Source organism: Camelina sativa, chromosome 14 (genome assembly GCF_030686135.1).
Source record: "Camelina sativa cultivar CO46 ecotype springtype chromosome 14, ASM3068613v1".
Classification (NCBI taxonomy): Eukaryota; Viridiplantae; Streptophyta; class Magnoliopsida; order Brassicales; family Brassicaceae; genus Camelina; species Camelina sativa.
In genome coordinates, this window is record NC_141893.1 from 29,595,640 (window position 1) to 29,611,811 (window position 16,172).

A 16,172-nucleotide genomic window follows, 5' to 3' on the forward strand; every position below is an offset into this window, starting at 1 on the left:
CGTTCAACAGATAAAAGTTTGTAGAACACCAAACAGCAAGTTGATTCAGCTTCTCAGACCACGGCTTTCCGATTTGCGATCGAAATTATACACAGAACAAGGTACCGGTTTTGCAGTTCATGGAAACAGGGACGATGAACAATTCGTATTACACTACAAAGTATATGGACTGAGAGAGAAATATACACAAATATACTGGACAGGTTATAAGCTAAAATAGGTGACACATGAACACAAATAGACGTTATTAGCTAATGGTACTGTAAGCAATGGCAACTTTGAGGAATCAGGAAATATACAACTCAGCTTGGCCATCAATAAAGAGACTCATAAACTCTTCTCCATCAACCGTTTCTTTCTCGATCAGGAGCTGCGCCAGCTTGTGTAGGATATCAATATGAGTTGTTATGATCTCTGTTGCTCTCTTGTATGCCTTTTCAACTAGCTCTCGCACCTCAGCATCTACGATATCTGCAGTTGCCATTGAGTAATCTTTCTGTGATGACATCTGCAAAAACATTTCAATAAATATAAGTAACAATCCAACTAGTTGAACCAACAACCCTTACGATGAAACCAAGAAACAAAATTCAGTTAGCAGTATACTTGTTGACCCATAAAGGGATTTCCACCAGGGCCACCAACAGCAACTTGTCCAATCTTTTTGCTGAACCCAAATCTCTCAATCATTTGACGTGCCACACGAGACACCTGCATGAAATCATTTGATGCTCCAGTCGTCACATTCTCATCCCCAAATATTACTTCCTCTGCAACCCTGACAATAGCATAGCCAACACAAGAGAGAGATGGTTCAACACAACCAGACCCTTCCATTTAAGTTCAAAACCTGGCTTTTGTGATAAGGCCATTACTAACTAACCTTCCGCCAAGTGCAACAGCCATTTGATTCTCGAGATAACTCCTGCTGTACAATCCAGACTCAAGTCTTTCTTCGCTTGGAGCAAAAAAGGTGAGCCCACCAGCTTGGCCACGAGGAATGATAGAAATCTTTGCAACCGGATCATATTCCGGCATAAGAGCACCCACTAGAGCATGACCAGCCTCTGCAAATTCAAAACTCATTTGAGGTGGTCAGAAAACAAATCATCCCAGCTTCTCTCAACATATAGTTAGAAAGAACGCTAACCATGGTATGCAACAAGTCTCTTCTTCTCCTCAGAGACAACAGCATTCTTCTTCTCAGGTCCAGCAATGATCCTCTCAAGAGCATCAGAGATTTCGTCCTTGCTTATCTCCTTGAGCTCACGCCTGGCCGCCAGAATGGCCGCTTCATTCATCAGGTTCTGTAGGTCAGCACCGGTGAAACCAGGTGTCCTCCTTGCAACCTTGTCAAAGTCCACATCTTTACCGAGTGCCTTCCCCCTTGAATGAACCTACAATAAAACCAAACCCCAAAAAGAAATAAGAATCTTTCACACAACTCCAGAGCCAACCAGTAAACTTTATAAAACAACTATGAAAAACCTGAAGAATCTTGACTCTGCCAGCCACATCAGGCCTATCCACCGTCACCTGTCGATCAAACCTTCCAGGCCTCAACAACGCTGAATCGAGAACATCCGGCCTATTTGTAGCTGCCAAAACTATGACACCAGAGTTGCCAGAAAACCCATCCATCTCTGTCAACAACTGATTAATGGTCTGTTCTCTCTCATCATTTCCTCCACCCATCCCAGCTCCTCTCTGCCTCCCCACAGCGTCGATCTCATCAATGAATACAATACAAGGGGCTTTAGACTTAGCCTTCTCGAACAAATCCCTAACTCTAGATGCACCCACACCCACGAAAAGCTCCACAAACTCCGAGGCAGCGCAGGAGAAGAACGGCACTCCAGCTTCCCCAGCCACCGCCCTAGCCAAGAGTGTTTTACCCGTACCGGGCGGTCCAACAAGCAAACACCCTTTAGGAATCTTAGCACCCAAGGCTGTGTACTTATCAGGATTCTTCAAGAAATCCACAACTTCCTGTAGTTCCAACTTAGCTTGATCAGCTCCAGCAACATCTGCAAATGACACACCAGTCTCAGGCACTTCCTGGAACTTGGACTTAGAACGTCCGAAGTCCATAGGACCACCCAAGCCACCAGGACCACCACCAGGACCACCCTGAGCTCGCCTGAAAAGCAAGAAGAGTCCACCAAAGGCCAAAATCGGGAAAATCAAGTTTCCAATGACAGTGAACAAATCGTTCCCAGAGGATTCTCCCTCAGACACAGATATATCAACTCCGTTCATAGCCAATATATCAACGAGGTCAGGGTCATTGGGAACAATCACAGAGGCGCGGCGGTTGTCAACGGCAGTAAGCTGAAGAACAGAACCGTCTTTGCTAAATCTAACTCTCTCCACTTTACCTTTCTTCACGGCGTTAAGAAACTCACTGTATCGCCACTGAGATCCCTCCGGAAGATCCGATGATTTAGGACTAGGAGCCTTGAGTATCTCGTTCTGAATGAACAACGGCGACGTCGATGGCTTCACTGCTTGTACTTGAGCTTCCACAACGAGAGATGGAGAAGGTGGTTCGTCAACTAGAGCTAAAGCTCGCGGAGAAGATGAAATCGAAGAGAAGAGAATCGCTGCTAAAGCTACTTTTGAAGATAAAGGCGAATTGGGTTTACCATTTGGGGAATTGGTGTCTTCGTTTCGAAGAGACGATCGAGTGATTTGGTATTTTGCGGGATGGGTGACGAAGGAGAAAGGGAAGGAAGTGTTTCTGGTGGTTTTAGGGGTGGGAGATGAGATTATGATATGGGATCCTAAGAGATTTGAAGAACGTAGTAACGAGTTTGAAGCTGTGGCCGCCATTGAAGCAGGCTCTGTTTTTTCTCCGGCGAGAATTGGGATAAAAATTCGGATTCTGAAACAAAAAATGAAATCTTTTGGTTTAATTTGTTTTGAATTGTTGAGAGATTTTAAAGTAAGAGAGAAGGAGGAGCCCCCATGGCCATGATGACTTGGGAGTTTCGTCTACGTTTGCTATTTCATGTCCACTCGTTAACTGATCGTAAACTGCCACAAAAATTAATATATTAATCTGCAAACAAAAAGTCGAATTTTTGTTTTGTTTTGTTTTGTGTAGAGAGGTCGGACACTTCGGTTCACTTAGTTCTTGTTGAACATTCGGTTCGGTTTTCTATTCGATTTGTGTGGGACTGTGGGATTTGGTGTCCAACCCGAGCAGTGTGTGTCCGTTATAGACCACGGAAGCGAGAGGAAGTGAGAGCTACAACAGTGAGATCATCGAGCTCAGCAGTGACACGGCTGATTCGTCCTTATGTTAACAAGAGGCTCCAACCCTTTTAGGCTTTGATTGGTAGCACTCAATCCCCTCTTTTGAAAACGAGATGTTGAAATGGCTACCAATCATCATGTCGGTTGGAGATGGTGTTTGGGATGAACAGTTGGAGTTGATGGAAGGAGTGAGTGGTTGGAAGTGATTTTTGAGCGGTTGAGAAACCACCAAAAATTATGAGTGTTTGGCAACTTCGGTTGCAAACGAAGAAGGTTAAACAATTTTTTTTGCATTAAATATTTGTTCATAATAATAGTTTCTTAAAAAAATGGAAAATATTAATGTGTCTGTAGTAATACATGTGAATAAGTTAAATTTGATTGGATTTTCAAATTAGCCCGATAAACTATTATGTTTTGTTATTAATTTAGGCTTTAAAAATATATACACAATTTTAATTAAATGACAGATTCACTTGTAAGAACTTATAATTAGCCTAATTGTAGTACTAAATTACAATTATATGTTTGAAATGTTTTAGATAATTGTCACAACCATTAATATTTCAAATTATGAATTTTCAAATATATTTATTATTACATACGATTTTTATAATTTATTGGTTATTAAGTTTTCATGTTATAATATAATATGTTTTCCATATTTTATTATTGAATTAAATTAATTTATTTTTTATAATTTAATATAATATATACTATTCAACCGCTATAATGATACTAATCAAGCAAAATACTCAACCACTCTCTTCTATCGTACCATCTTTTCTATCCGCTATTTTTAACCACTCTCTTTTTAACCACATTCTTTTTAATCACCAATCACAGCCTTAATCATTCTATCTCTATCAATATTTATTTCAAAATCATGAAAAGCCACTTTAATAAATAAAACCAAGCTCTGCTCCTACTGCCTATCCTATGGAATCATCATTCATCGATGGTATCCTATGGAATCATCATTCATCGATGATTACTTTTGATATTACTTGTAACACAAAAATAAATAAATAAAAAAAGATTTGAGTTTTGTAACCTTGTTGACTTCTTCTATTGGTGGAAACTTTTATAATCTATAACTCGATCGAAAAAAAGAAAACATAAATTGGTTATGACTTGGGAAAATGATTCTTATTTGACAATGGTAAACATGATTGTTCCTGCACATGGCTTTCTTTGTTTTCTCAAAAGACTTTTGACTTGTGCTATTGAGTTTATACAGTATGATCTAAGCTAAGGACATAAATTAATAAATATATCTTTAGAAGGATTAATGGAGCATCAAAGTCGTTGTAGTATAGTGGTAAGTATTCCCGCCTGTCACGCGGGTGACCCGGGTTCGATCCCCGGCAACGGCGTGAAACCTTTTTTTATCCCCACTTTTTTAAATCAGCTGAAATCATTGTGGGCCGTAACAGAGACCCAAACCCCGTTGTTCAAACTTTCTCGTTTCCTTTGATGTTGGGTGTTTTTTTTTTTATGTCAACATAAAAATTGGAGTTTTGGTCACACAATACTGGAAATGCATTTTTATGCATTAAAAAACAGAGAATATTCAACTCAAATAAGATGGCTTCACAACACTAGGGTCACTAGCTCCATCGTGGATCAATACTACATATAAAGACATGGGGCGGGCTAGGCAGCTCTCATGTATGTTTAACGAGTTTCTCTATCCTAGTTCAATTCACGCAAAGGGGCCGGGTTATCAAACATTCTATAATGGAATATAGTGATTCTCACATCCACAGGAGGAAAATCTTATCCTTCCAAAAACCAAATTTGTCAAAAACATAGTTAGATGATATTTTTTTTTTTTTTTTTTTTTTTTTTTGGTTTTCAGTTTTACAAATAGATTAAGAGAAGAGCTAAAGTCCCAACATTAATAAAATAGCGGAGACAACCCATTTTAACCCGAGCTTTCTTCACTTGACACTTCTTCACTTGATGAGGTTTCAGATTCTTCTTGTCCAATTTCCAAAATTTCTATATTCTTTTTTCAGCTGGCGAGTCTACAGATGATTCTTCTTCACTATATATCAAGTAGTGGATCAAGTAGTGCGCTCTTCTGATTCTTCAACATCTCATCATCTATGATTCCACCGTAGGGGCAAAGTATTTATCATCTTTTCCCCCAGCCCATCTGCGCGTCAATGAATGTAGATAAGAACTTTTTCAAAGGAAATTCAAAGACATGCAGTTCAAGAAAGTACCTAATAAAAGGGCATGAGGCGTCAACAGCAGGACCATCTAGTCCAACCACTATTATCCCAGTTCTCACATCAAAGATTCTTAACCAGATTTCCTGCAATTTGGATGCAAATCGGAATGAATACTCACTCAGCATCAAAATATGAGAATGGAAGTAAAAAGTAAGAAAGAAGAGAAGAAAAGATGCAACTCACCTGGTGAGATGTCAAACATCTCTACCTTCAATAACACAAATGTAATTCTCAAAATTCTCAGTCCTATTAATGGAGAGAAAACGGAAGCACAGTTTTTTTAAAACCAATATGAGAACAAAACCTTAAGATGATCATAACACATGCGACAGGGGAAATAAGCACCCCTATTACCACAAAAGTTAGTCACTGGCTCCTTTTGCATTGCCAAGAGGTATGAACCTAGAGGAGACCACTGCTGCACATTGAAGATGTGATAGGTCTACACAGGACGAGAACATCAATAACATTTACATTACACCATAACATTTGAAAAGTGACATAGACATTATAATGAGCCTGCCAACAGTGAGATCATCGAGCTGATCCGTCCTATGTTAACAAGAGGCTCCATCCACCCTTTCAATCATGCTATCTCTGTCAATCTTTATTTGAAAATCATGAAATGCCACTTTTATAAATAAAACGAGGATTGTCAACCAATCTTTACCATAAGCCAATAGAAATGAAGGATGATGCCAAGAACCAAGCTCTGCTTCTACTACCAATCCTATGAAATCATCAATGTTTACATTTGATCTTTCCGAATAGTGAGAGACTAAGATGTTTCTAGACTCTCTGTAGTGGTATCTCCATCAGAAAAAACGGATCTATGGCACAAGATCACAGTTGCAGTATCTACTGAGATGAAATTAACTGTAAGTCTCAAAAACAAAACACCAGAGGCAGGAAGCCTTTGCTCAAGCACAAATGTGTGATTGATAATAGTAGACTTTTATTTCAAATGAGTTGCGGAAACCAGTCCTTTTCCTGCCAGAACATTGTTTGTAAGGAAACCGTACAAAACTTTTTATCTTTATTTTTCATGTATACCAACCACAAGTGTAACTGTATAAACACAGTAAAGAGTTGGACAAAATAGATCTGAACCTTCCTGCCTCTAGTAAGTGTTCCTTTTCTAATGGCTATATACATACAACATAATTATAATTTAATCGCAAAACTGAGACCACGTTGTAAGCCATATCTAAGGTTGAGAAGAGATAACAACCTAACCTGCCATAATATAGAGAGCCTTTGGTCAGCTGATCAAGATGGACTAAAATACGACCAACATATAGGAAAAAATTAGACATAGCAATATCTGGAGTGTACTATGTCACTAAGGTAGAGGAATCCACTGAATCATTTTTAAATCACACATAAATTTATCAAATACAAAGCTTGATAACCAGTGAACAGACTATAAATTTATCAAATACAAAGCTTGATAACCTATAGTCAGTATACTACAAGCAGCCAAAAGAGAACAGACTATAATCTAAACTTCATACAAATTAAGTAAAAGCATTTCCTACAACTACTATGTTTCTAGTAGAGTAACTATTCCAGAAAAGATGAAGTGCAAGGTTGGTTATATACAAAGCTTGATAACCTATAGTCAGTATACTACAAGCAGCCAAAAGAGAACAGACTATAATCTAAACTTAATACAAATTAAGTAAAAGCATTTCCTACAACTACTATGTTTCTAGTAGTGTAACTATTCCAGAAAAGATGAAGTGCAAGGTTGGTTACGTTACACTTTGATACCACTTTCGTCCATATTGGACCTTAAACCAAGCCAATAAAGCCCAAAGGTAGAACCCACCACAAAAGCTAGCTTATGAGTGGGGGGACCAGTGGTGCTTTATATGGCATTGATTATTCCTATATCCCACCGATGTGGGATGTGTATCAGGTTATTGAATATATGAACAAATCAGTGTTGTTTCCACGTTCTAATATAAGGAAAACAACTGACAAAAAGAGAATCTGTCTGTCAAACCAGGGGAAGAAATTTCAAGTTCTCCTGATATAGGTTAAGAGACTTACTTGCAACAGATATCTCCAGCAAGCTGTATAGCACTATATTACGTGTTGAAGAAACCTGAGCCTTCCATGTTGATAGCAACAAGAACCAATATACCCGTGATTATACCAAACCACAGTAATGCTAATCCTGAATTAGGAGGTTTTACGGTTTCAGGTCAAGAAAACATAGAAAGGAAATCATCGAAAGGAATTTAGGCCTCGGTATACCTCCATCGTCGCCAGTGCCTCTACCAGTATTTGCAGCTACCAATTCCGTATCTGATATGTCTGCACTGCTTTCTAACCCATTAGTAGTATCTGCAGGTTGAAATTTTGGGTCCAACCCAGCCTTAGAAGGTACATGAGCCCCAAGTGAGTCACCAGCAGAAAGTTTATTGTCTTTAGCTTCAGATGAAACTATGCCTTGAAACTCCTCACTCACAATCAATGCAGACAACACGTTCATAAATGACTCTTGACCAATCTCATCTGAAGAAACCTTTTCTTTCCGCACAAATGAACCAAGTTCTTCTGAATCTGACATTTCATCATCAGTAGCATTTGCATCAATGGGTTTGACAATGGCACTGTCATCTTCTTCCTCCTCCACATATGATTTGTATGTAAGCCGTACCAGTATCTCACCGGCAGATCCCTTTCCAAACAAACTCCAACCGCCACGCAAAACCACTATTCTGTCTATAGGAACTGTATCTTGCAGTAAACTGAGATCAACCTGGACATATAACTAAGTAGTAAGGCTATGTAGACAGAAACTTAGATATCCACAACCAATCCTCAAGCAGTCATTTCAGAGATTTTCAGAATACTATGTAACCGACCAATGCCTATCAGGGCAGAATCACAATTTAAAATTGCAGTTTCGCCTAAACACTTATTAGTGTTGTGCTAGTCAGGTTCATGTACAGATCACACATATTTTGGTATATGTCCAAATTGGAAGTTCTGTCAAGACTAGGGAACCTCATTTTAATGGTTAATCACTTTCATTGAGCTTGTAACTCTAGCGATGGTGATACAAATTTTTTTGGCAAGGTCTGACATGCTCACAAAGTTAATACTTGGTAATAACCAAGCAAAGGCACTTTAGTCTAGGCAACTGATATCGATTCTCTGATTTGGTTTTGGTCTCCCAGTAACTTATTGTCAATATATAATTAAATTACAGTCAACTATCTAATCAGCATTGGTGACTCAATCTCAGATTTCCTCAGTTCTAGCCCTATGTTTTCACAATATCGTGCAGAGAATAGTAGGAAGAAACTCGTTCTGATACCTATGCAGCTATTTCTTAGTGTACAGAAAATTACAGTGAAGGTAATTGGTTCCTGAACAAAAGTTAGTAAACATGAGAAAGTCAGACACTGAAGTAGACAAATCACCGTCTTAAATTATAAGTCAGTTTTTTCAACGTCAATCTATTATTCTACAGATTAGATTAGAAAAACAAAGCGGTAAGGAAATCTGATTTACCTCTCCAGTACCAATAGCCATATCAGCAAAGCCAAGACGGTCATTGACCTCAATTTGTAATACTTGCTCTCTAGGATTTGAAACTAGGAATTGAAAGTCCTGCAAAGATTATGAATACACACACTTTATCCTATTACAATTTAAAAACCTTAACTAATCATGATTCACCACCAGATTATGAATGAACCATCCAAAAGCAGTTCACCTGATTCCAGATTGGTCGACCAGGAGCCCCAGTGACAGTAGTTTGACTGTTCCTTTTACTACGGATAACTTGATCCCCTAATCTCAGAATTGCATATGGATCTGTTTTACCTGTTACCAATTATCAAGGAAAGTGTAAACCACTGAACGAACAAACATGTAAAATAACGAAAGATCTCACCAATAGACCCATTTTAGTCTAGTTACTTTGTTCCTAAAAAAAATTGAATGAACTTGCACAAGGAGATTAATACTCGGTAATAGATTGTCTGTCTATTCCATTTCTCCAACTAAAAAGGAAACACTGACATGAAATGAAGTATATCTTACCAGAGAACATGTATCGAAGCTTCTGAGCATCTACAAGAGTAACAGATAGTTCCCCAACAAAATCCTTATTGCCTTCCTGCATTTCTCCTGATTTAAGATCATTTGAAACAGGTCCAACAGCTTTTCCTTTCTGAAAATCCAAGACTATTTTCTTTGGTCGGACAAATAATCGAGGCAAATCCTCCGTCAGCAGTTTGGTCAAGAACCTGTAAGAGACGATGCTGGGTAAAACCATAAGAATGAAGAAGGAAACTACTATTTCAGACCTACAAGGAGCTGAAACACTCAACATTTAACAAAATTAAATACTAATATGATAGTCCTAGGCCTCGGCACTAATATCCGTTACCCGTACTCGACCCGTTACTAGGCTCGTACTCGTCCCGAAAAAAAGGTACCCGCACGTTAAGGGTCGAGTGAAGGGTATTATAATTATATTACCCGTGAATAAGGGACGAGTATAGGGTATTAGTTTAGTTTTCAATACCCGTCCCATTACTCGTGCCTTTACCCTTTTTGTTACCCGACCCTTAAATATCCGTTAATATTTTGTATTATTATTATATATTATTAATTTATAAATATATTTTATAGTTAAAGCTAAAACTTAAGTTCAATTTAGCCCAATTGAAATGATATATACAAAGCCCAATTCAATTAATATATCCACAAGACCACAACCCAATTTGAGACTATGTTGCATACATTTATGAGTTCTTCCTTTTTTCAGATTTTTTATAAATTTTTACTTTTTCGGATTTCAGAATATGAAATTATTGACATTTATGAGTTCTTCCTTTTGCGGTTATTGGCAGTTTTTTTGTCGGGTACCCGTTTTTTTGGGTACCCGTTAAAGGGTCGGGTATTAAAAGGGTCAGCTATTTTTTATCGCGTACCCGTTTTTTTGGGTACCCGTTATTTAAGGGTCTAGTACAAGTAATTTTTTTCTATTACCCGTAAGGGTCGGGTCGGGTAAAGGGTATCGAAAAATTCAAGGGTACCCGTCCCGTGCCCAGCGCTACTAATATCTAATCAGGACAATGCACCAATGCATCTTAAACTATATGATTACATCATCTAAGTTCTAAGCAAGAAAAGTGGCCTTTCTGATACGAAGCAATAAGTCCATGTAGTATCAAACATTGACAGGAAAAAACTTTCCAACAAAAAAAAAATTAGTGAAGTAACAGATACAACAGAACTTACATTGATAGAACGGGGATTCCTGATATCATCATCCGAACCATTCATGACACAAGAAATAAAAATGTGTGAGTTGCGGAAAGAGCAAAAGCTAAAAGTTTCTTCATTACAATCCCCAGTCTAGCCAACAGTTTTTTAAGATAACTATAAAAGGTTGTCTGTTTATGAATAGAAGCAGCACAAACAATATTATGGACATGCAACAGAAGACAAAGATTAATAATGCATACCCATTAGATTAAACAATCTGAATGCTGCAAGTTGAAATGTGACCTTTGGAAGTGATACAAACGAACATGATACAGCTCCCACCCAAGGCTGTGTTGGTATCAATCTTAGTTTGACCCAAAGCTCACCATCAATGTCAAAATCCCGGACACCAACTGGAACAGCTATAGGAATTATACCAAATTTCAACGAGAGCAATAACAACATGCGCGCACCACCAGTATATCGAAGGCCAATTTGATACCTATAACAGGATAAGAAACCTCAAACTGAGCCGCTGATAGACAGTTTGAACTTTGAAGTACCCCGAAAGATATGTAACATAGGAAAAGTGAATCTTTAAACTAAGATTGTTCATGAAGTGAAATATATCTCATGAGAAGCTTCACTGCTTTAGTGAGTGGAAAACAATATCCAAGTGAAACCAAGTAAGAGAAATCCCAACAATTGATCAACTAACAAGTAGACACGTACTGCAAGTCATTGGCACGGCGAGATGTTCTCCTCTCAACATTTCTGACAGACAAAGGCTCATCCCCTAAAGAAAACTGCTTAATCTCAACTCTCTGGACATAATCAGGCTTCTTCTTCAAGTCATCAATCACAGGCTGCAACAAACCAACAAGCCAATCCTCAATCCCAGCTCTATACACTTTCCAGAGCTTCCCCAAAACCATATTCACCCACTCCACGGACTCTTTCCTTTGCAAATCCTTCTCTAGGAACAAGGAGAAGCTGGTGGGAACCTGTGGCCATTGTCCTGCTCCTCGCTGGCTTCCATCTCCACCTGTTTCTCTCTGCCTCTTTCTCCACGTCCATAGTTTATCAAAAGCAACACCAACGAAGAAGAAATACACGAATAGACCAATCACACTATTGTTAATAGGTGGTTACGGAATTGGATGAATAACACCTAACTGGGTCCTAAGTTTATCCACTATCGGATCTTCCCTAGTGTTACTAAAAATGTTTTCTTCATCCTGAACCAGAGACTGTTTCGAAGCTTCCTCGACTTTGAATTCAGTGGAAGACGTAGAAAAAAGAAATCTCCTTGTCCTTGTACTAGAAGAATCCCTCAATCTTAGGTTATTCGAATCCCGGCGAACTCCACAGGAAATAAACCGAAAGTTCGAAACTTCATAGTTCCGACGCAAAACCCAACTCCTTGGAAACGTGCCGAGCTCATTAAAACATGAACAGAACAGAGGATGAGACACATAAACAGGTAATTGGAAATGCAAACTCGGAGAAGAAGATTGTGGAATCATCTGTGAATCGTACTCGACGAAGAACAAGGAGAGAAATAACTCATAACTGTCTGTAGCGCAAATAAAAAGACCGTCTTCTCCAAATGATACACGTAGCAGAAAGAATCTGTGGAAGTGAAGCTAACAAATTTGAAAACAAAGTGCAGAAGAAAAAGTTCATTACAATTTTTCTTCTTCCTTCTGTTTTTTTTTTTTTTTTTTTATTTTAAATTTGGACTGTTTCGACACGTTGATCGGTTTAGTAAACCGACTGATTCAGAGTTAGTTCGGTTTAATTGAATAGGAATTGTGGCCCAATAATACGAGAGGAATTGTGGCCCAATAACACGACTATGGCCCAAGTCTTTTTTCGTCGTTTTGTTTTTTAGCAGTAAGAACAAGATTTCCCAAAAGCGACACTGAAGGAATTCGAAAACCCTGATCGATTAGAGAAATCGAAGCTATGTCAGATCCTTACGAGAGCGTGAAAGGTGGAAGACTAGCGTTCAAAGGAGGTGATCTAGCCACAAGGAAATCGATCGATAAGAAGAAGAAGAAGAATAAGAAGAAGAAGCAGAAGAAGAACAAGGAGAAGCTCGAGGACGGTGCTGAGGGAGAACTAAAGATGGCTCCCGACGCTGCTGGAGAGGATATTTACTCAATTGATGCCGCGAAGAAGAAGAAGTACGATGACCTTTTTCCTGTGGAGGCGAAGAAGTTCGGTTACATTCCGAAATCAAACTTCGAATCCACAGAAGATGCGCTTGACGACCGCGTCAAGAAGAAAGCTGATCGTTACTGTAAATAGACTGTTTGTGTTTTCTTCTGCAGGTGCATTGATGTTTGTATGAGGATCTAATGACTTTTTTAAATTATGTTTCTGTTCTTATAATTACAGTATAATTAAGCTCCTTTACTCCAAATCTGGTTGATTTTACAGAGCTTATGCAACAAAGCTTAGGTAGGAAGAGTCTCTTCTTTGTGAAATCGTTAGTTTTAGTAGCTTGAGGTTATTTCTGAGATATACAAAGCATATTCAAATAGACAGTTTCTCATAGCGTCTATACATATAGATAGATAGGCACGATTTATATTTCTTGAATCGTAGAAGCTCCATAGTCAGAAAGATGGGTGCCCCTGAAATATTTAGATTTAGCTCCTGTTACCTCGAGGGTTATGGTGTGGTCTTTCTTCGGGACTAACCCTTTGGTATCTTGCTCTAAAGGGCCAAATGTTCCCAAGCTGCATCCACCTCGGGCGTCTTCTTTCAGGTATGTCTTGTCTAATAGAATTGCTCCTTTCTCGAGAATTAGCAATGGTGTTGACAGGTGGGAGGTCACGACGGCAGATAGGGCAAGAATTGTGAAGCCTGAGCCACGGGATTATACAATCTTTATGGTATATGTGTTTACACGGTAACTCTGTAGCCTCCCCACCAACAATGAATTCGTCCATGCACACTGTGCATTGGGACATGTCGTTGGTTAGATGATGTGGTGTTACCTTCACAGTGGGTAGTGCATCAATGGTTGGTTCTGACGCAGGTGGTGGTCCAGGCCTATCGTCTTGTGTTAGCTGTTCAATCAGCTGCTCTAAGCCTGATGCTCCAGAAAAGAAATCATGTGTGTTCAAACGCTGGGGTGGTACAGGATTTGGTGGCTTGGTTATGCTTCCAAGTGGACTAGTCGGATTTATGGGTCGGAGAACTACATATGTTCTTCTTGGTGGAGGTAAACCGCCATTGTTAACATTGTCAAGGCTGTGGCGTCGTCGATGGTGTGGTCTGGGTCTTGTTTCAGGTTCCAATATATTTCTGGATCTTGCTCTAAGAAATGGGTCTGGACCAAACCCACCTATCATTGGAGGATCAAACATGAGTGATAGAGCTTCGAGAAGACGAGCCTCAGGAGAAGCATCAAAAGGGGGAACAGCATGATTGAAAGTAAACCGAGGATGTCTCATCTCAATCTCGACGACAAATTGCCTCAAGCATCGAGGGCACGCGACCTCAGATGGGATAGAGGATGCAATCCTGACCGTACGATGACAATTGTAGCACCAATAGAGGCCAAAAGTCCTAAATGTTCCATCGGTCCGTGTTATAGGCTGACTTATTGACATGATTTCAAGAAGGAATTTTTTATATACAAGACGTATATCTACATACATATATAGACAAATGTTGAGGGTTGCATGAAGCAAATGAACAAGGCAGATTCTGTTGAGATAAGAGAGGTCTTGTGTTTCTTGGAGGCTTCTCTTTCGTCTTGGAAAGGCAACGCATGAGATAAACGCAATGCTCAGTTCTTAGTTTTCTATGCTTTTAAGATTGCTTCTAACTAAAGGCTAGAATCATTTCTCGAATTATGATAGTTGATGAGGAAACAAGCATCAAGCAAGTAAAAACATGAATAGTGAAGTTTGCCTCATCTTCAATTCTAATTCGGTTCGGTCCCTTTGAATGGCAATTATGGTTTTAATTCGGTTCAGTTCAATTGAATAGAAACTCAGGTTTAATTTGGTTCGGTTCCTTTGAAATTTGGAAAAAAAAACAAAACTGAAGTTAAACCTCTTCACTCTTTTGCTCTTCTTGTGTACTTGTCAATACTAATGTTTGGAGAGCTCAAAACGTTGCTTGATCTTCCATTACACTTTCTTCATCTCAAGCAGATACATTGCTTACTCCTCATTTCTCTTCCGTCTTCTCCGACTCAAACTGAGAGACTCAAATCCGTTTCAGTTTCATGCCCATATCGTGAAATTCAGATCTTTTCGTGAGGAATTCGTTGATTTCATGTTACTATGTTTCTGGGTTGTTCGATTCCGCAAGTCGTGTTTTTGATGGAACTGATGATAAGGACGTGGTTTCTTGGACTGCGATGATTGATGGGTTTGTGAGAAACGGTTCTGCTTCGGAAGAAATGGCCTACTTCGTGCGGATGAAGAAGACTGGGCTCGTGGTTAATGAGATGACTGTTGTGAGCGTTTATCAAGAAAGTGAATCGAGAGAGAAAACAGTTGGATAAACTCTATTTCTCATTATCTGAATCAATAGTTTGTTACAAACATTATATGCTATACACGATGAACTAAACCGGAAATAACCGGATACTAAGTTATTCTAACCAATAAAACCGGACATTCCAGATCCCTTAATCAAACTATATACAAGTATACTAATAATGTGTTATATACAAGCTAATAGCGTTGGGGTTCATTGGGAGTTCTCTTGTAGATATGTATGGGAAATGTGGTTGTTATGATGATGCCCAGAAAGTGTTCGACGAAATGCCAAACAGAAACGTGGTGACGTGGACGGCGTTGATTGTTGGATACGTGCAAAGCCGTTGCTTCGAGAAAGGGATGTTTAGTTCTCGAGGAGATGTTAGAGTCTTAGAGAGTGGTGTTGTGCCTAACGAGAAGACTCTAAGCTGTGTTCTTTCGGCGTGTGCTCACATAGGGGCACTTCACCGACGAAGAAGGGTGCATTGTTATATTATTAAGAATTCGATTGGGATAAACACTACAGTAAGAACAACGTTGATTGATCTTTATGCCAAGTGCGGGTGTTTAGAAGAAGCTATATTGGTCTTCGGAGAGACTTCCTGACAAAAATGTGTATGCTTGGAACTGCAAGTCCATTAATCAGAATTCAAAAATGTGTATTTAATAAATATTAACAAATTAAACAAAGGGAAGAAGAAACAAAAAAAAATACACAGCCGCATGAGATGAGAAACGTTTTGTAAATGATTAAATTGGGGGTAAACATCAAAAAAACCCTAATTTACTTGAGATTTTCCTGCCGCTCATATCTCATGTATTTCCTTTTTGTTTTGGACAACCAGATTATATAAAAAAGTGAATAAACCGACAACAATGGAAATTCCATATTTTTTTCATAATAAACAACAAAATAAAAATGGAAAATCTT

At 38.9% G+C, this 16,172-nt stretch overlaps 5 protein-coding genes and 1 non-coding gene across 6 annotated transcripts; 3 read left to right on the forward strand and 3 right to left on the reverse strand.

Annotated features, from left to right (window-relative positions):
- Positions 1-108: 108 nt before the first annotated feature.
- On the reverse strand, positions 109-3,473 carry LOC104742552 (ATP-dependent zinc metalloprotease FTSH 1, chloroplastic-like). The gene is made up of 5 exons (XM_087485327.1): positions 1,489-3,473; positions 1,151-1,397; positions 884-1,067; positions 607-778; positions 109-508 (listed from the first exon to the last, which is right to left on the reverse strand). The coding sequence occupies exons 1-5, from the start codon at positions 2,830-2,832 to the stop codon at positions 287-289; spliced, it is 2,169 nt and encodes a 722-aa protein (XP_087341453.1). The 5' UTR covers positions 2,833-3,473; the 3' UTR covers positions 109-286.
- Positions 3,474-4,562: 1,089 nt separating this feature from the next.
- TRNAD-GUC (transfer RNA aspartic acid (anticodon GUC)) lies at positions 4,563-4,634 on the forward strand. Its single transcript has one exon. It is a non-coding gene; the product is annotated as a tRNA-Asp (tRNA).
- A 393-nt stretch (positions 4,635-5,027) lies between these two features.
- Positions 5,028-12,332, reverse strand: LOC104742555 (uncharacterized). Its single transcript, XM_019236420.2, is given in 11 exon segments — positions 5,028-5,419; positions 5,490-5,581; positions 5,682-5,744; positions 5,853-7,680; positions 7,761-8,268; positions 9,027-9,125; positions 9,232-9,341; positions 9,561-9,766; positions 10,767-10,785; positions 10,994-11,235; positions 11,466-12,332. Coding segments are annotated over 8 exon segments (2,067 nt in total). The 5' UTR covers positions 12,260-12,332; the 3' UTR covers positions 5,028-5,419; positions 5,490-5,581; positions 5,682-5,744; positions 5,853-7,591.
- Positions 12,333-12,653: 321 nt separating this feature from the next.
- Positions 12,654-14,789, reverse strand: LOC104742553 (E3 ubiquitin-protein ligase RING1-like). The gene has a single exon (XM_087485328.1). It carries the CDS (start codon positions 14,405-14,407, stop codon positions 13,391-13,393), a length of 1,017 nt encoding a protein of 338 aa, XP_087341454.1. The 5' UTR covers positions 14,408-14,789; the 3' UTR covers positions 12,654-13,390.
- LOC104742554 (uncharacterized) lies at positions 12,702-13,161 on the forward strand. Its single transcript, XM_010463571.3, has one exon. The coding sequence runs from the start codon at positions 12,702-12,704 to the stop codon at positions 13,044-13,046; it is 345 nt and encodes a 114-aa protein (XP_010461873.1). The 3' UTR covers positions 13,047-13,161.
- A 328-nt stretch (positions 14,790-15,117) lies between the features above and the next one.
- LOC104744011 (pentatricopeptide repeat-containing protein At1g50270) lies at positions 15,118-15,847 on the forward strand. The gene is made up of 2 exons (XM_087486273.1): positions 15,118-15,235; positions 15,474-15,847. The coding sequence occupies exons 1-2, from the start codon at positions 15,118-15,120 to the stop codon at positions 15,845-15,847; spliced, it is 492 nt and encodes a 163-aa protein (XP_087342399.1).
- Positions 15,848-16,172: the final 325 nt, after the last annotated feature.